The 21,490-nt window shown below is 39.8% G+C and overlaps 1 protein-coding gene across 1 annotated transcript in view; it reads right to left on the bottom strand.

Moving 5' to 3' along the window:
• Positions 1-966: 966 nt before the first annotated feature.
• LOC139453286 (vitamin D3 receptor B-like) overlaps positions 967-21,490 on the bottom strand; it is a 48,355-nt gene continuing 27,831 nt past the window's right edge. The window contains exons 3-4 of the mRNA XM_071234928.1: positions 8,469-8,586; positions 967-4,792 (exon numbers count right to left, since the gene is read on the bottom strand). Coding sequence (XP_071091029.1) covers positions 3,819-4,792; positions 8,469-8,586 — 1,092 coding nt within the window. The 3' untranslated portion in view covers positions 967-3,818. The remainder of the gene's footprint in view (positions 4,793-8,468; positions 8,587-21,490) is intronic.

Here is a 21,490-nt window from a genome sequence, read left to right on the forward strand (position 1 = left end):
CCATCCTTGAAGGAGCACCTGCCAGTTATGTTATTAAACAAATATACTACTCAACAGTTGCTAAGGGCCACATCCTAGACTAACATATAGTCTCTGAAATGAACATATCATACATAAAAAAAGTTGTTCAGTTATCTTAATAAAAATATAATAAAAAGGAGCCCAGTGACTCTCTTCATTTTCAGATACTGCAGTGATCTAGACTTGCCAAACATTATAGACTTGCATGGGCTGTATTTGATATATATTTGTATCAGGGTCTGTAAGACAGACAAGGCAATATCCCTGACTATAGACAATTATGGTCCTAGCAAGTGTTGAGTAGTATGAGAACATTTCTAAAGAAATACTAAGTTATCAAAGAGATTTAAATTTAATTGAGAGAACTAAATCATTCTTCTTTTTTTTACGTTGAAAACAAGTAGACGGAAGATTGCCTATTGATTTGTTCATGTGATAGAAGCCTTTCTATCCTCCATTACTTATGACAAGAGTCTGTAACTTAAAGAGTGAGTGAGTGAGTGAGTGAGTGAGTGAGTGAGTGAGTTGGGTTTAACGCTGTCCAGTACTCCAGTTATATCACGGCGTGTCAGTATCCTGAGGGAGGAAAGCACGACATGATGCATACCTTAGACAACAGGGCCGCCCGTGCCCCTCAGTAACTTAACGCACATGAAAACAGTATTTTTATAGCATATATATGGTCATATACACTTGTCATAACAGCTTGAGCAACTTGTGTAAACAAACTGAATCCCTTAGACATAGAAATTGGCGAGGAGCACTGTCTAAATCTAACGGTCAGTGTCATTGTTTATTGTGAGATTTGTTATATGTCCTGTTTCCGACCATGTACAGTGAAACTGGTATGACAACATACTCCAATATGTCCAGATAAAAATGCAGCACATATATAATGCGCGCAAGGGCTCTGACATTTTTCGCATTACTCTTATCATGCTTATGCCAGTATTAATTTCACGATTTACAGAATTCATGTTACATGTAGCGCACACCCTGAAAACATGCATTTAAAGTGAGTGAGTAAGTTGGGTTTAAAGCCAATAACAAACATTATTCCAGTTATATCATGGCGTGTCAGCTAACTGTGGGAGCCTGAAGTGATGTCTGTCTAGATTATGTTGACATGTTGACAGTGTCGGGCCTTTTCTGTGATTGGTATGCTGATTCTGTAAACCATAACAAACAAATGGGGGACAAGAATAAAACATGAAAAACTATGAATGAAATGAAACATAAAAATCACTATCTTATTTTAATCTGCCAAATGCAAAATTCCGTGTGTGCTTTTGGGGGGGACTACAGGAAGTCTTACAGTAAGTTACACCAACGAGACAACCTCAACTTTCACTGTTCACATGGCAAAATGGTCACAGAACTATTAATCTTTTTTATTTTTATCTAAATCTGAAAAATTTTGTTCCCACCTAATGCAAGTACTGATATGTATATCTGATATAAAGATTCATAAAAAAAAAGAAAAAAAAAGTCTAGCCGAGACAAACAGCACCCTGGTGACAACCATGAGGTCTCAGATAATCAGCTCCCTCTGTTGTTTGAGACAAAATATTTTATACCCCAAACATATCATTTATCAGAACATCCTGTGAATGGACCTGAGAAAAAAGTATGTTTTTCTTGCACTTTTTGTGAGGCTGTTTTTCAAAGCAATCCAGGCCCACATGATATCAACACATGGTAAGTACTAGGGCTGGGACGGGTAATCTGGTACCCGGGTAGGGTGGGTACTGAGGAGGACCTGGGTACCCACAGGACTACCCGGACCCGTGGTTAGTCACATGATATATTGTTTAAGACAAAAAATATATTTAAAACTCTATCGTTACCCTACAAGTCACTAATGTTCCGATTTCTTTCTGACTATGCACCCATTCCTTCTGACACAAATGTTTGAATAAAGATGAAATTTCAGTCAACTTCAGTGTATGCATGACCAAATCCTTTTATATGTGTACCTAAATACATTTTAATAGGGTTATGGTCAAACTTTTCCCATTCGGACAGTTCGTACCTGTCTCTTGAGACCTACAACGGGTACCTGGGTAGGGTTGGAAAATGGGGGGTAGGTACCAGGGTAGTAAATTTGGACTTGTCCCAGCCCTAGTAAGTACCTTAGTCAGGTAGGGGCAGATAGGAGACTAGATATTCTTAGCCTTAAATAAATCAGAGCTCAATAATCAGCAGTTTTTAACCTGTGGCTGAGTGTGGGTGGCATCACAATGCCTTTAGCAATATTGGAGTAAAATCAAGGGACATCAAAACTGTGTTTTACACACTGTACCCAGTGTAGAATTGAAAGGAGCTTTCAGCTACAAATCCACAAGAAAATCAAATCTACAATTAAGATTTGACAATGATTCTTGTGACATAAATTACTCAAATGAAGTTAAATAACACCTGATTCTTACATATTACTACAGTTAAACGGCCAAAAGTGTTCTTTAATTTCTTTTGAGTAGTATATCATTTGCTTCTTACCACAGAGCAACAAAGACCATTGAGAGTCAACATTCACACAGAAACAACAAAACAAGACTAAGATTAAATAATAACAGCCCCTGGTGAGGATTAAGGCACCTCTCTTCATCACAGATCCACAACAAGTTTCGCCTGTCATACTTCAACTACCGTACTTCTTCAGCCATGACCATCTGACTGCAAAAATATTCTCTCGTAAAACACAAAATCCAACAATGTCAGTACATCAACATGCAGTGATCACACGTCAAGAGTTCAAACACTGATTATAAACAACTGACATATGACCGCGGTGTGTGATTCTCATCATGAAAGTATCAAAAGTCTGTAACTCCATAAAATGTCCATAATATCTTCCAAAAGAAATTTGCACTGATTATTCTCCTGCAAAAGTCAGGGTGAACATCCAAAAATCCTCAAGTTATTCAGAACTAATCTGCGTGATGTATTAACAACTCTGTCTTCTGGTGAGTTTCAACACATTCCAAGATGATTATAACCTTGACACAGCTGATGCTCACTTCTGATGCTCACAGATCATATACACATTCGTCACCACTCGCCCCTTTCCGTAACCTGCAAGAAGACTCGTCCCCCTATCGATGAGTGTAATTTGTGGAAATACGACAAACCAATCAGAATGCGCGTATGACTTATTTCCGCCAAAGAATACCTCAGGAATAATGTTTGATTTTACATGCCTTGCATTTAAAAATATACCCAAGCTACATTTAAATGTGTTCAACCAATCTGTATGAGTATGTAAGTCCCGATGTGTCTTCAATGGCATCTGGAATATATATGATACATGGGGGAACTATACGGGAATCATTACGCGACGAGTTGACAATTCTTTTACATATGCCCGTTTGCGCTTAGACGGAACCCAGTCGCAAAGATGGCTACGTGAGGGGCACGAGTCGCTATTCGGCTTGTCCCGGAATAACACGAGTTGGTCACGAATGATCATATACACAGCTGACAGTCACAACTGACGACACAGGGTATGCACAGTTCATCAACATCTGGTTAACCACAATTCCATCGTCACTCACTTCAGGAAGAATCTGTGTTTGTGAATTGTAAATCCTGTGGCACATATGACAAGAGGTTCCCCCGAGAGTGAACCTCAACTGAGTCAGGTTCAAGAGTATTTCCATGGATTAGGGTCTGGTTTACAACAACACTGATGACTCCATAACCTTATTCCTTGAAGGATGAAATGAACAGATCCCACCCTGGTGCATCTAGACAGTTGACGCCGAATCTTGGCAAGATTGCTCTATTCGTCCTTCCGCTCACTTAAGGTTGAGCACCTCCAACATAAGTGGTTCTATTTCCAGAGGATTCACCTGCAGGAGGACTTTGGCATGCCCATCACTTATTCCCTTGAGCTCATTCAGTTTCTGGGTAATAGCCACGAGGTACTCTTTAGCGTATGTGAACGAAAACACAGACTCCAGATAGTGCTTCAGCAGCACCAGATACTTGTCCTGAATATCGGAAAGAAGCTGATGATCTTTTACATTCGGACCATCAGGATTGAAAATAACGATAATTAGCGCCAGTCCAAACAAAGAAAAGTCATTCTTCATGATCGTTTTAAGAGCACGACAGTATTTTATGTGAGAGTCATGCAATTCGACAAAGCCTGTCGCTTTTTTCAGTATCACTGTAGACACTTCTCCTTTTGTAGTCAGCCATGAATCCCTTTCAACAATGTAAAATGATGCTGATCGCAGAAGGAGGGTACTGAGTACTGCACCTTTTAACGAGGATATTTGGTCCTCCTGGCTAAGGCGTCGAAAATCTTCCAAACGTTTTACGAACTTGATAAGACGTCGAACTGCGACTTCTGAATGGTTGATGAGGTCATTGACAGAGTGATAATTATCTTCCTGCAATGCTGCATTGCTGTTGTGCATGCTCCCAACAGTGGTCTGGTAGGCAATTCCCACCTCAGTCACAAGGGTCTGTTCATTCTCACTGAGCTGCCTATACATAGTTTCATCGGAAGGAAGATCGGAACTGTCCACGGGAACATTAATTTTATCAAAGGTAATGTATTCACTCTTTGAGCATGGAATGTCTGAACTTGAAGGACCCTCCATAGAAGGTGTGGGTGGGGAGTAGATGTTTGAAGACCCAACAGCGCTGGCTTCAAAGTCTGGATCAATTGGCTCGTCCTTTACTATTGTGTGTTGTTGCGTTACCTGCCGTTTTATTCTGTTTTCTGCCACTTTCTCCATCCGAGCCTTCCGCTCTTTGTCATCTGTTAAACACAACAAACTTAACATTAGAGGTGTTTGCATTTACTTACAAAAGGACAAGGAGCCCTATCACCACCTTTACCTGAGCTGAGGTGAGATGAAAGGTTTTACGTTGAATCAAAGGCCATGACATACCGTATTCGACGTAATTAGCGCCCAGGGCGCTCTCAAAATAAGAAATAGGGGGCTCTTATTAGAATATTATTTTGGTAAAAAAAAAAAAGAGTTAAGAGGTAAATTTCGTTGTTAATGCTGTCAGCCTGAAATGTTTATGTAGGACAGATAAATTTTTCAAAATTAAATGCCCATAATTAAGGGTGCATATAACACACAAGTGCGTATCATACGCGAATAAATAAGTCTTGTGTATATTCATCAATCGGAAGGGGTGCTAATTGGGATTGTTCAGTAGCCTATATCTTAGCAAATGTCGCCATGGGCGCTTATTAGAGCGGGACGCTTATTACGTCGAATACGGTATATAGCGGCGTGTGTGCGTGCTCTTGTACTAGTCTGGACTGATACCGATTTATAGTGCTACCCCACTGGGATGCTATGCCGCAGTTTAACATGAATACCCTACTCAGACACAGTATACTGACTCCGAGCTGACCAGTCCTTGTTTTAGCCCCTTAATGCCGAGTGCCGACAGGGTAAGAACAAGTACCATCTTTTTACATCTTTTGGTATGATCGAATCCCGGACCTTCCGCTCTCCGGGCAGACGCTCTACCACTAGACCACAGAGGCGCTGTCCTTTACCACCAGATACTCACAGTCCAAATACATTACTTCCAGACCTTGACCTTAATCAAGACAACTTAAGATCCTACAATTACCCAAGTCTCAGGATAAGATGTGGTAGGTTTTGTACAGATACATGAAAACATAAAGTGTAACGCCTGTAGAGACTTTACCATGTCTCAGAAACTGACAATGATACAAGTATGTCTTACAATAAGCTGAATGTTGATCTTGACCTTGGTCTTATTGTGCCCCAAACCTCTAAACAGTGTCCCATCCTTGAGAAGGTAAATACCAAGTTTAATGACATGCACAAATATGTTTTGAGAATTTTTGATTGGGATTTTTCTATTTCATGACCTTGACCTTGACCATCTCTCTGCACATGCCACAAATTCTTCAGGTCTGTGTGGAATAAGACCAGTGTACGATATATTCTAAAGTATATAATCTTTGCACAATGTTCACAAGAAAATATGACACTACTCTTGACAATCTTTCTCAAAGGTGACCTTGATCTTTGACATAAATGCATTTGACATTTGTTGTGATAGGATGTTTGAAGAAACATATAAAAATAAAGTTCCATGCCTGTAGATGCTACCATGAATACGAGCGAGCGAGTGAGTGAGTTAGTGAATGAGTGAGGGAGGGAGTTGTGTTTAACGCCGCTTTTAACAGTATTCCAGTTACAACACAGCGTGTAAGCTTAATGTGGGAGGAAAACCCGAAGTGATGCAGGTATAAGACGTTTACCACTTCGGTGAAACCCACGAGCACAGGTATGGTGCTGACAAACCGGATTCGAACCAACAATCATAGGTTTAAGGGACGCAATTCAGCATATCGAATTGCGGCGCCTTAAACAACTGGGCCACCCATGCCTTCGAAACTGGCAATGCAAATGGATGATTACTGACCTTTGACTAATCTTCACCAAAACCTTTTCAAAGCAGGGAGGCCCATGAAGATCTGGGGTAGAATAGGTCTTCAGAAAGCTGTGCTTGCCATAAAAGGCTCGCTGACTTGGTTGATGCATGTCATCGATTCCAATTGAGTGGATCGATGGTCATGTTGTCAATCACTAGATTGTCTGGTCCAGACTCGATTACTACCAGACCGCCTTCATACAGCTGGAATATTGCTGAGTGCGGAGTTGATTGAGTGAGTGAGTGAGTGGGTATGATTTTATGCTGTTTTCAGCAGGGGCACCAGAAATGGGTTTGTTGTCCCCATGTGGGGAACTGAATCTGGCATGATGAGCGTGACAGCCAACTTCAGGCTGGTAGTGAACTGTTTTGGCATTGACTGCATGTCTAATTGATATACACCATTATGACATAAATAATTGGCCAATATGAACATTGTCATGACACATGTATGACCATTATTTACTGAAATGACACACAGGAATGACTGATACACCTTGTAATTACACACACAAGTATCATCAGTTATATTGATGTAACCTGATGGTATACTCTAAGCACAGTAATTGCAGGTCACAACGACCTTCTTGGTATACTCAGGCAGGCAGGCAGACGTGGAGAGAGACAGTCAGAGGGACGGACGGACAGGCAGGCAGTCAGAGAGACAAATGTGCGTGCAGGCGGACAGGCAGGGAGGCAGGAGACAGACAGGTGGGTGGACAGACGGAAGGGCGTGCGGGCAGGCAGGCAGGCAGACGTGGAGGGAGACAGTCAGAGGGACAAACGTGCGTGCAGGCGGGCAGGCAGGGAGGCAGGAGACAGACAGGTGGGTGGACAGACAGGCAGACGGAAGGGTGTGCGGGCAGGCAGGCAAGCAGGTGTGCGGACATACAGACAGACAGGAAGGGAGAGAGGCAGACAGATGGAAGGGTGGGCGGACGGACGAAAGGGCGTGCAGATAGACAGACATGCGGGCAGACAGTCAGACAGACAGACACATATTCTAACAAATGACAATATATTCATTATGACAACTGGGACATGATAACAGTAATGTTGGCCACTTCGGCTATAGTCAGCCAGGTCACGTGATCACCCTAGGTTCTTATCATGTGCACATACTGTCACAGTCTTCCTAAACATGACAAGTAGGTCAGTCCGATACTGTGCTGTTATATCTTTCTAAATGTAAGCCAGCAATAGCTGTGTCAACTTGACCTTCTTCCCCGTGTTGCTGTAATTGTTTCACAATCTTCTCACCAGGCATTTTGTTCTCCATGCTAGAATCAATAGCCTCACGTTTCTCAACATCGTTGGCAACATTGTAACAATCAACAAAACTTTAATGAAGTTGCCTCATATTATCATGTTTATATCCTACATGGAACCTTTGAACTTAAAAGAATGTACAGGAAATTGATCTTTCGTGGTTTTTATGCGAAATGGTTTCTGTGTTTATGATGCCATAAACATGATAAAGAATATCGCCCGCAGTTTAACCATGATGCAACACGAGATGTAGGCTTGGAATACTTCAATGTTTCTTGTCTGTTTCTTGTGCAGATATTGGTCTTTGATGTGTTTGTTTGTTTAACGCCGCACTCAGCAATATTCTAGCCATATGACGGCAGTCTGTAAATAATCGAGTCTGGACCAGACAATCCAGTGATTGAAATCATGAGCAACGATCCATGCAATTGGGATACGATGACATGCTTCAACCAATTTAGTGAACCTGACCACCCGATCCCGTTAGTTGCCTTTTACGACAAGCACAGTCGCCTTTTACAGCAAGCATGGGTTGCTGAAGACCTTGTCTACCCCGGACCTTCACAGGTGTGAACATTTAATGATGTGTCCAGTGTTTTCACAGTCTATTCCTAAGAATCTGTTTTTGTGATAACTCTGCCAGGGATTGATATTTTCTTTGACTTTTATTTCTCCAATTTCTTTGTCGGGTCATTTCTTTCCATAATCATACCAGTCCCACCAAGTGTCTTCCTTACCTAATATCATGTCACTCTTCATTCCTATGTCAAAGCACTTTTTTAATCGACAGTATGGACAGAACCGTCTTGTCCTCACATCAATGGCACAGTCTCCTTGAAAAAGGCACTTCACTTTCTGAAACGATAAAAAATAAGATGTGACTGAAAGCACTGTGAATATTTCCTAACATGAAAGGCACGATTAGTTTTCTGTGAATGTACTTTTATCACTGCAGTCTGTCTGTAGAAGTACAAAACGGAGTGGCCTTGGCATTATCAGCAAAGAGGATATTCACAGTTTCCAGCTGACTCTCTTGTTGACCTGATTGAGCGAAAAAGAAAACTGGAAAGTTTATATTAATCAGAAGTAATACGCCTGTTTGCCAGCAATGTATGGGTACCGGGTAGGATGAGATGGTCATGTGACTGTTCACCTTCTTGAACCTCACAGGCAGCTTGGGTGGTACTCCTATTCAACTGAAAACATTCATCTCTGAATTTGAGTGAGTGAGTGTCTGTTTGTTTGTTTAACGCCACACTCAGCAATATTCCAGCTATATGACGGCGGGTCTGTAAAAAATCGACCGGACAATCCAGTGAGTGACATCATGAGCATCAATCCACACAATTGGGATACGAAGACATGCATCAACCAAGTCACCTAGCCTGACCACCTGATCCCGTTAGTCGCCTCCTGCGACAAGCATAGTCTCCTTTTACGGCCTTTTAAGACCTATTCTAGCCCGAGTGAGTGAGGTTTTATGCCCCTTTTATCAATATTCCAACGTCAGGGTGGAGGAAACCAGAAATGAGCTTCACACATTGTACACAATTGAACCTGGGCCTTCAGCAAGACGAGCAAACACTTTAACCACTATCCTATAACACATAAAGAATACACAGAATAACCTACTCATAACCCACAATTACGGATTAATATAAATGCTGTAATTCTCTTGCCAAAGGCTCATGATTTAACACCATTCATTCTCTTGGGTCTGAGAATTCATAATTCCTCATGGCTCTTTGATCCCTGTGTAGCAGTACTTCCTGTATGGGATAACAATAAGAAGCTGTCTCATCAGCATCTGCTTACATAATCAGTAACATCACACCATGCTTGTGTGGTCCACACCTGCACCTTGTCTACAGGCTGCTGTGATAATTCTGGAAAACATTGGCCTACTTCATCAAATAGCAATTGTGTATCATTGTTACGTGGGAGCTTCTGTCACATGCAGTGATGATAAGGGCTGTTACCATGGTTAAGATTCACTTTCATATTCGGTGAATCAAACTGTATCCCTTAATGAATTAAATTCATTATTCGTGGTCACTTGAATCAAATATTTACTAAAAAATATTTAAAATTGCAACCATGAATATGCAGTCATGTGCAATTACATATGCTGTACTTAAAGATATCCATAAAAATCGAACAATAGTTTTTCATTGTTAATAATTCTAAGAATACTACCGCTATTACATATCTGCCATAAATCCTGTATTCACACAATCACACAATTAGTTAACGCCAAGTAGTCTCGTAACTACCCAAGCCAAGACGTCATAATGGCAGTAACCTCACTTTTTTCCCTCATCTACTACTAGAGGTAGATGAATTGGGGAGATGGGAGGGAGTAATTCGTATGTAATAGAGGTAGTATTCTTAGAATTATTCACAATGATAAACTATTGTTTGATAATTCCGTTATATTTGCTGATCTTGATCGTAATAACCTGAATTTGTGACTTCTAATACCGATGATTATGTAACTTCTGGTCACTTCCAGAATGTCACTTCCACTTTTTGGTAATGACGTCTCTCTAGGTCTATTTTTACCCCAAAGACGTCATTTCCTGGACCCTGTTCTGCTATTTCCGGTGCTGATGTCACATCCAGTTATTCCGGTAATGACATCACTTCCGGTCTAAAGGTGAAAGTTGATTTTTAAGGTGCTGGTCGGCTGGCTGGCCGGCTGGCTGGCCGGCTGGCTGGTGGTCGCTTGTAGAATTGTCTACAGACGTGGAGAAAATCGGATAGTCTTTGCCAGAGCTACCTCCTTGATCTTCCTATCTCAGTTTCCATTGCTGAGAGCTTCATCTCAAGCATGCCCTTAACCATCTCCTGCTGTTGTTGGAACAGTTTGTGGATCAGACATCATGGAGATGGTAGGTTGGCTGAAGAGGGAGGCGCTGCGGTGGAAACTGGCCTCGGACATCATGGAGAAGATCTTCTCGGATGTGTTACTGCATTGCACACATTTCTTCTCCTTGCTGCAGATCATGTCTCTGCACTTGGTGCAGTTTTCATGAGAACTCCCGTGACCATGAATCAGCCACACTTCTTGCACCAGGGGGTAGAGGGAGACAACATGACGACCTCACAAAATCACCAAACACCAGCTATACTTACGTGCTTGTGTTTGTCACTCCAGCAGCACTATAAACTTATACTTATGAGTCTGTTATTATAGAAAACTTATCAGAATAATCTTAGGTCAATGTGACTTACTTCGAAGTGCTAGATTGTTACTACTATTATAGTAGGCGTTAACTCTACCACACAGAAAATGTGTAATGACCGTCATTATTACATCATTGCTTGGGTAGTTACGAGACTACTTGGCGACAACAAATTGTGTGATTGACAGTAAAGAGGACGTCTGTTGAAAATCTAAAAAAAATTAGTAAGCGTGATTGAAGCCAAAATAGAAAAATTATGGGAGATTTTTAACAGAGGTAGAGGTTTCGTAAGAATTACTTATTATATGCATAGATTTCTTAATTTGACAATAATGTGGTCACTGGTCATTGTTAGCTGGATAAGTGCAGTATATGAATGAATGTAATTAACACTGTCAACATGATCAAACTATGTACAAAATAATTATTTTGTTATTGTTTCAATGAATATAACAAACAATATATCAACTGCTGTCTTGTTATTGTATTCGTGAATTAATACTGACACAGCTATGAAATTAAGCATAAAAATAACAGCATGAATTGTGTACTGGATTTCATGAACTGAATGGGCTTGTATATCATGAGACCGGGCAATGTCATTAAAATCAGATATTAGTTCTCCCTACAGCTAAACAAAGATCTGAGGACATCCCATTGCTGGTCATGTCAGAACGACATGAGAAACTCAAGACATGTGTTAAAAGATGCATTGCTATTTGGTCACGTAATACTATACAACCGGTACTCAATAATCACTGGGTAATCTGAATTTCAAGATGGGAACTGAATTCACTGTGACTTTGTCGTGCAAATAGTATCTAAAATTAGCATGAAATTTATGCACAGTATCTCAAGTTGCTTTTATTTGAGAAATGTTTGTTTGTGTGTTGTTTAACACCACACTCAGAAGTATTCCAGCAACATGATGATAGGCCTGTAAATAACCTAGTCTGTGCCAGACAATCTAGTGATCAATATTGTGAGCAACGATCCACACCAGTGCGGCACAATGCAATCAACTAAGTCGCCGAATCAGATCACCCAATCCATTAAGTCGTCTCTTACAACCAACATAGGTTGCAGGGGACCCAAAGGGGGGTTTGAGAATTGTAACATCCTATACCGTATTTGACGTAATAAGCGCCCACGGTGATATTTGCTAATATATTGGCACGTGAACAATCCCAATTAGCGCCCCTTCTGATTGATCAATGTAAACAAGATTTATTCATTCGTGTATAATATGCACTCCTGTGTTATATGCACCATTAATTATGGGCAATTAAAATCTGGAAAAATATATCTGCCGTACATAAACATTTCAGGCTGTCAGCATAAACCACAAAATTTATCTTTCAACTCTGTTTTTTTTTCACTAAAATAATATTCAAATAAGAGCCCCCTATTTCTAATTTTGAGAGCGCCCTGGGCGCTTATTACGTCAAATACGGTATGTGTGTATTCCTAACTACAGTTGAATACAATACAACCCCTCTGCTGTGTCTCATTCTCGCCTGAGTGACCACATACAAGGAAGAGGACCAAGGGTCAGGTGCTTCAAAAATGGGGAGGGATGATGTGTCATCCGAGTTTAAAACTGGATCCTGGAGGACGCAGCTCACCAGATGTTCACATATTTGAGTAAGATAAACATTGTGTTTCAGCATAATCAAACACAGACAAAAGGAGTGGTTTAATACTTTATAAAGGGTAAATTTCATAAAACATTATACATTTATAAACTTTTCCTATCTCACACTATGCATTTCTTCTTCACAGCCCGATCCTTCAGTGGAAACGATGCTTGAACCCGTTTCCAAGGTTCAAAAACACCTCATCCAAATCCATCCTATCCGTAACCATGGTTACTAATATCATCACTAGCTGTTGCAACGCATGGACCTTCTGCTGCTTGACTTGCTCTTCGAAACTCATTCTCTTGCGAAAAGCATTAACAAGCTTGCGTAACTGATGAGGGGATGGTTGGATGATTAGTTTTCAGTGCAAGATCGTATATAAATATTCAATTGATGACTAAATTTACAAACTTTCAAACATATGCATATACAATTTATTATCCCACGGGTTTAAGGTTGGGTGCACATACCCAAGCCTGAAACAGACCTGAACCATCACACGCACACAAGGAAGCTTGTCCTAGAACTCAGATCCAATCAAAGATCATCACGTCACCTAGGCCCACACAAGACAAACCACTGGCCCACCCTTGTCCTTCTGTAACTGAGCATGAATCAATGTTAGAGAGAGAGGACTCATATTCAACTCAAGGTCCAGAAGATGAAACCAAAACAGCCAGGACACACGCTGCTAACACCTGTCCATGAATATCCCACAAAAAAGTAATTTTTTATTATTCCAAATGTTGTCCCAGTGCACTTTTCTTCAAACAAATGAACATAAACTCAGTTCGTCTTCCTCAGGTGTCTGAACCCACTACTGAACCCATCATTGAGTCCACCTGGTCTACTTCCTGACCAGCCTAACCTTGTTCCCTGTCCATAAAACATAGCCAAGTAGTTTATTTGTTTCTGAAAGCTTTGTTATCTACTAGGGCACATGAAATGTCCAACATTAAACGTTAAACCACCACAAAGACTTCATATCTTTTAATGCCATAGTAATAGAATGGCATCGATGTTACACACACAGCTTGCTGGGCCTATGGAAGAAACCTACATGGGGTATGTAGCTATGGACACACAGGTTACCCCCCGGTATATATTTTTCTTCATTTTTTCAAAATTAATTTTAGGATCCGTCATCAAATAATAAAAAGAGACCACACTCACATGAATTGGATTGGATAAAAACGTGTTGCCATTTTAACTGTTCTTTAGTTATATGTGCCTGACATTGTTGTACCGATTTTAAGTGTGTTGGATCAAGCCATATTTTCATTCAATTTACAAGAATATACAATGGTTGTTGTTTTTTTTGTCAATATGCCAGTTTATTTCATTCAAAGTTTTAAACACACAAAGATAAGTCCAGTAATAAAAATAATGTTATTTTTATTTTCCCAGTTGCATATCCATAGACTTAAAACAATTAAAATTCCTTAATGTATTGGGTGGTACTTATGTAACGACATGGATTTATTCTTAATAAATGTTTCACCAAACACTAATTACAAGTGAACATGAGTAATGAAAACGTAAATATTTTCATCCATTGTGCCAGGTATTTGGCCATCCTGTCTATGAAAAAGATGGCGTATGCACCAGAGATAAGAGCACATGCAAGTAACGTGATATGTATTGGATTTTATAACAACGCCTAGCATGACAGGAGTACAATTAAAATAGTAAATCATCATATCCAGTGACACGATTGAAGTCACAAATTTCTCACAAGCTTGTTATCTCTTGTTTGTTCACCTGAAGCGACATGACTTAGTTCTTGCCCCGGCACAATACACGAAATGGCAATTCTACTCAAGTGCACACTATGCACAAGAAAACAGATATTACCCAACCTACATTCCATATTAAGAGTAATGCAGGTGTCTGATAACGAGCAGGTGTCTGATAATGCTGGTGTGTCATCCATGGACCCCCGACCCACCTTATAGTGAGGGATGACTATATGAGGTCAACTAATATCGTCTAATACATGCTCGACGAATATTACATAATAAAGACAAACAGATAGCTTATTTGCACAGACGCCATCCAATCTAAAGTACAAATACATTTCAAACATAATGTAATTTAGAGTTACAATGTTTAAAGGGGTATCTGCGGTAGGAACTACCGCACTCTGAGTGGGTGGAGCTTTAACGAGTGATCTGACAGGTCATTATGACATCATGATAACACTTCATTGCTTAATCCGTAAACGGACGATGTCATGTGAATACCCACCCAGGTGGGCCGTTTGACAACAAGGATGCATGTTTTAATGGTAATAAATATCCATCAAACGATTCCAAGACTTTACAACAAATGTGTAGGTCTTTGGTTTCAAAACATACCTGCCATGTCTCTACATCTTTATGAAATGATACTGCGGAATGTCTGCGATTTATCCAACACAGTCCAACACACAGACTATAGTTCTGCGCTATTCTCTGGACGAGAACAAAATACATTTGTCATGATGAATAAGAGCAGTGCAATCGAATAAATAGAGAATCTCAACCGAGTGTCTTTTGATATCATATATATCAATACAAGTTGATGAAAGTGGAAAAGTTCCAAGGCTTGCCGAGGATTTTTGCCACTTTTATCAATGAGTGTTGATATATTTGATATAAAAACACACTCGGGTGAGTTTTTATTTATCATCCAACATCATTCTATCATGGTTAACATTTATACTAAGTTATCTTATAATAATTAGATCTACATCAAGTGCTTTTATGAGTTATCATGGTGTAATATTTATACACCATTTCATATAATTATTACTTGCTAAACTATAATTATATGAATTTCACGTCGGAATGGAGATAAAACACGGACAGCCTCACATACTTCGAAATGATGTTCAGATAAATATTTGTTTACATTAATTCTGTCATGTGTGTGAAGATGGATTTCAACAATATTTTCATCAAGATTATTCCGGTCACTGGCCACACAGATCATCCTCTATTGTCAACTTTGTCATGAACATGTTTGGTCTCGAAGCTCAAAGCAACAATGTTTCTCTCAGATGCATTTTTCCTCCAACCATGTATAGCATCTGTCATAATGTCAATGCCTCCACAATCTTCCTGGTCATTTGATTTCAACAATGTAATACACACAGCCTCATTCATGGCTTCATCATACGATTCCTTCCAAATACCCACCCACGTGATCAGGGTTACAACCTTGGTATGAATTAATAATTTGCAAGTTTTTTAAAAGAAATGTTTTTGTGAATACTATTATCAAAAAACATCCTGTTCATGGTACTTTGGGATTGCACTGCAGAGTGAGTGAGTGAGTGAGTGAGTGAGTGTTGTTGGTTTGTTGTTTTACACCGCTCTCAGCAATATTCAAGCTATATGATGGCGGCCTGTAAATAATCAAGTCTGGACCAGACAATCCAGTGATTGACATCATGAACATCGATCCACGCAATTGGGATCGATGACATGCATCAACCAAGTCAGCGAGCCTGACGACCCGATCCAGTTAGTCGCCTTTTACGACAAGCATAGTCGCCTTTTACGGCAAGCATGGGTTGCTGATGACCTATTCTACCCCGGATCTTCATAGGTCGAGAGAGTGAGTGAGTGAGTGAGTGAGTGAGTGAGAGAGATAATGAATTTCAAACATTTTGATTCATAATTTCATCACCCAGTTACCGAAAATGTTGGATTAAAAAAAGTCAAAGTACATTTCTATATATTTTGGCTCCTAATCCTAGCATTATTAGTCTAATGTATGGTCAATATAAATACCTGCACACCACAGTGTATGGTCAATATAAATACCTGCACACCACAGTGTATGGTCAATATAAATACCTGCACACCACAGTGTATGGTCAATATAAATACCTGCACACTACAGTGTATGGTCAATATAAATACCTGCACACCACAGTGTATGGTCAATATAAATACCTGCACACCACAGTGTATGGTCAATATATACACCTGCACACCACAGTGTATGGTCACAATTGCACAATTAACCATTGCTACCTCACGTCCCATTATAATAAGAGCGAAATACGGCAGTCATAAGTATCTTTTTCTATGGTCAGATGGTAATCTGTCATTTTGTGTCTCCATCAGGGATCAAATCTCAAATCTTTTCGTTATCTGATCGACCAGGTCATCTGCTATGGTAGTTATCTTTGGGAAGCCATTCGAAATAAGAACAGCTTTCTGATTTGACATCCTGTTTTCATCACAAGGGACACAGCTCGTGTTCTACAAGGGGCGGCACCATGATCGAGCCAAGAAAAGTAGGCATGAAATGTGGATACTATAGTTCTCCTTGAATACGAAAATGCCCTTTATGCTTTCGGAATGACTTTATGGCAACCATCTTGGTTTGCTTCAGGCTGGCAGTTGGATGCAGGTTTACTCCGCACTCAGCAATATTCCAGCTATATGATGGGGGTCTGTAAATAATCAAGTCTGGAGCAAACAATCCAGTGATTGACATCATGAGTCCACAAAGTTCGGATCAGACGAGATGCATGAACCAAGTCAGCGAGTCTGATCACCCGATCCCATTAGTCGCCTCTTACGACAAGCATAGTCGCCTTTTACAGCAAGAATGGGTTTTTCTAACCCGGATCTTCACAGGTTGAATCTTTGGAGTAATCAGTGGGTTAAGAAAAGAGACATTTCATTTGAAAAAGAGTAATTTCTCAGTTCTCTGATGCTGGTGTTTGCTTCAATATTTTCGTTAGGACCAGACGTGAGTGAAACATGGCCAAAGCTCCACGCATGAATAAGAATCATCATGTGACACTAAGTAAATGTTTTTCAGAAAGGTGAGGTGAAATGGGGTTAAACGTCGCGTCCAAGATTATTGCACTTATATAGCGACGTGCATGAGCGTGTGTGTGTGTGTGTGGCTGCTTGTACCAGTCCGACTGATGCAGATTTATAGTGCAGCACACGGAGATACCATGCCGCAGTTTAACATGAATACCCCACTCAGACACAGTATACTGACTCCGAGCCGACCAGTCCTTGTTTTAGCCCCTTAATGCCGAGCGCCAGAAAGGGTAACAAGTACCATCTTTTAACGTCTTTTGGTATGACGCGGCCTTTTTTCAGAAAGACGATATGAGGCTTTGGTTGTTCCGAAATAATATTGGTGTACATGCAGTTAGCTCCGGGTTTGCACCCACAAAGATGGATCGATACATGATTTGAGTGTATGTTAACAAACAATCAGGGATCTTGCATCACTGCATAATTGATACATTAACACTATAGCCTTGTGAATTGAAACGTGTCGCAGGTGCATTAACAAATTCCTCTGGATGACTTTTTAGGCATGTATATAATATAATAATTGAAAATAAGGACAAATACAGTAATTTCAAAGAGGACAAGTAGAATTGCAAAACTTAATAAAAATAGCAAGCGTACTATCGGCACATCATACACGACATTAAAAACACCTGTTTCAGTCAACGCAAACTAGATAGATAAAGATGGGTTGGTGGGTAGTGATTGGTTTGGGCTCTATTCATCCATTCAATAATACTTTTACCCAATCGCAAAGGACATGGTGATATGGGTTGGGTGGGGGTGGGGTGGGGTGGGTGGTGGGGGGGGGGGGGGGGGGGTAGTGTGTGTGTGTGTGTGTGTGTGTGTGTGTGTGTGTGTGTGTGTATTCATACACATTTAACAATATCCTACTCAGGGTTAGAAACTAACAGTTTTTGTCCACTAGTCCTTATAATGATAACATATAGCAAAACCCTTAAAATGGGCCAATTTCTACTAGTCCTTAGGATACCTTTACTATTGGGCAGTTTCGTAAGGACTACAAGACTAGTGCCAATTTCTAACGCTGCTACTCAAAAGAAGTCAAGGATCACACGATTATCTCATGACAGGTAAAGTAATATGAAAGAATTTGGGGGTCCTTCACTTCTTCTGAAAGAAAAAACATCCACGTACATGAAAATCAAAATTAAACCTGCAAAATCTTTTTAGTCATTCGAAGCTATTTGTCAGTGACATACATATTGGATTGCCCAAAGCTTCTTTTACTGTGGCCGTTGATACAAACTATGATCTGCTTTTCCTGCTATTGCAACGATTGATCAGATATTGAAGTGATTCCTGAAAGCATCATTAACCAATATCCTCAGCCAGGCTATACTTAATCAACTTGCTGTAGGCCTTCCTGATCACCGTAATATCATCAGAGGAAGTGTTGCTTTCACATGACCACAGGAACTCATGTATGGCTTCTCATGATCTTATCATTCACCATCTTCCCAAGGCAAAAGAGTTAACTGACTTTAAAAGTCCAGTTTCCACTCTTGCCGAACTAGGCGGGAATTACTGGGCTCGATCGTAGTGCCACCAGTGGCTATTACCAGTTATGTCCCTTCTAAGCCTCTCCTATGGACTATAATATTCCACCTCTCGTATCACATGCGTTTGCTTCACACAAAATGGTGGCGCCCAGTCAGGACGATCTGATCGATAATCAAGATCTATATTGTGATAAAACGGATCTTACATCGCGCAATGCATCAAATCACGTGAGCACCTTGATTGAAAACATGAAAAGATTTGGAATAATATCTGTTGACAACGAGTTCGCGGTGCACATGCTTTGCAAATATAGCAGTCGATCGAAATCTGCACGACAAAATGTAACTCCATAATACCGGCCTAGCTCGGCAAGGGTGGAAACTGGACTTCTACAGTCAGTTAACTCCTTTGCCTCGGGAAGATGATCATTCACTGGAAAATTGTATGTTATTTTTAGTTTACATGTGTATACTGTATGAACCAGTGAATTTAGATGTACTTTGGATAAAAACCAATATAACCATCCTAAACATTAATTTGAAGTTAGTTGAAGACGATTAAGGGCAATGTAAAATATCAATCTGTAGGCAGTTCCTTGTTTCGATACACTAGCAGTGATAGATGTACTCGTTTCAAGAGTACCACAGAGCACTCATGGATTTAAGTGTGCCAACAAGAATTCTTTTAATAAAACAATTAATAAAGCCAATGTCCATGTGTCAGCGTTAGAAATTGGCACTAGTCCTGTTGTCCTTGCCAAACTGCCCAATAGTTAAGGTAACATAAGGACTAGTAGAAATTTGCCATTTTAAAGGGTTTTGCTATATGTTGTGATTACAAGAACTAGTGGACTACCTGGTACTCCTGTTAGTTTCTACTGCTGTGTGTGAGTTAAACTGGTCCAGGTCACTTGACAAAGGGGCAGTCGGGTAGTCTAGTGGTTAAAGTGTTCGCTCATCACGCCGAAGACCTGAGTTCAATAACCCACATGGGCACAATGTGTGAAGCCCATTTCTGGTGTCCCCGGCCGTGATATTGCTTGAATATTGCTAAAAGCGCCGTAAAAACATACTCGCTCACTCACCCACTTGACAAATGTACACTCATAATAGTAATGGCTTCATATAATCAACATAATCACAAGCTACTCTTATCAAACAAAGTTATTTCTAAGTTGCCCTTAGTCGACCTTTTTTTAATTACTTACTGGCTAAATACAATGTTTATTCCTAATGCAGGACATTTATCCTTCCCCATACACACTCGCATGATAACCTCTATTTATTGGGAAATACGTGATGACAGATATTATTTGTAATTACATAAACAATGAAACTAAAAAAGAAATAGGTAAGTCGATTTTATAAAATCTTATATTTGCCGAAAATCAATAAATTTTCACTTCCTCTGTCCTTAATCATGTTAATCTTGACATTATGAATGTTTTAGCTTACAATATTTTAATTTAAAACGAACTTAATTAAGTTGTAAATGAATTATTTAAATAATGTGATAATCATAACTTTCACATTTATAATAGGATTAATTATACCTTTTAAAGGGTGTTTTGTGCAGTGACAACAAAAACAATTGAGTACGATGAAATGTTTAATATATACAATACTTGGCATAAGATTCGGGAGCTGACTCGGTGTTGGAAAGGTAACTTACGCTGCGGGTAAGTAGTATAAAAAGGCAGCCCTGCGGGTTGCATAAGTAAATTTGAAATATATATGAAAATGACTTAGAACCATGCGGATAGATCTAAAAAGATAAAATAAAAATATGTAGAAAGGGTGATACCCTACGGGTATGAGTGAAAATGAAAATACTTTGTGGGCTGCAAGCCATATAATGATAGTTTACAGAATGATTGGCTTGCAAAGCTCAAAACAAGGTAAAAAACCGAGAGCCCCCAAAGTGATAAGAAAGTATAAATTGAGTGATGAGTGATGAGTGATGATAATGTTAAATATATACATACATGTATGAGAATTAAAAACTGAATTCAATGAGTTATATCATCCAAGTAATGTCACAGAACTAGATTGAACAGTGTCAGGAAGCACTAATGAGTGTTATTAGCACCGATAGGAATAACAGTTCAGTCATGTGGGTTGAGGCATTTTGATTAGAAGCAGAATAATGTTAGTCACAACACACACGTTGGTCAAGCCTCTAATGGAGTGAGTGAGTGAGTGAGTTGGGTTTAACGCTGCTTTTAACTAAGGGTGAAACGTTACACCGATATTCCGATGCATCGCGATACTTGACCCACGAAATGATATACGATAAACGTAGGTCCATTTATCATGTTTATCGATACGCCACGATACGGAACGCAAATCTCAAGTACAGCATTTCCTCGCTATTGTACATAAGCCTTTCAATAAATCACTAACTTGGTTATAGCGCGCGGTAACGCATAGCTCCCAAAAACGTACTTACATTTTAAATAAGCTCAGGTTTTACACCGACAGATGTTTTTCCCCATCTCAAAAAATATTATCAGCTGATCCCCGCAAGCACATAACAATGGAAATACCTGTCAGCAAATCCGAACTGAAGTAGGCAATTCAATACCATTATCATACTATCT

Source organism: Haliotis cracherodii, unplaced genomic scaffold (genome assembly GCF_022045235.1).
Source record: "Haliotis cracherodii isolate W230 unplaced genomic scaffold, xgHalCrac1.p SCAF_9, whole genome shotgun sequence".
Classification (NCBI taxonomy): domain Eukaryota; kingdom Metazoa; phylum Mollusca; class Gastropoda; order Lepetellida; family Haliotidae; genus Haliotis; species Haliotis cracherodii.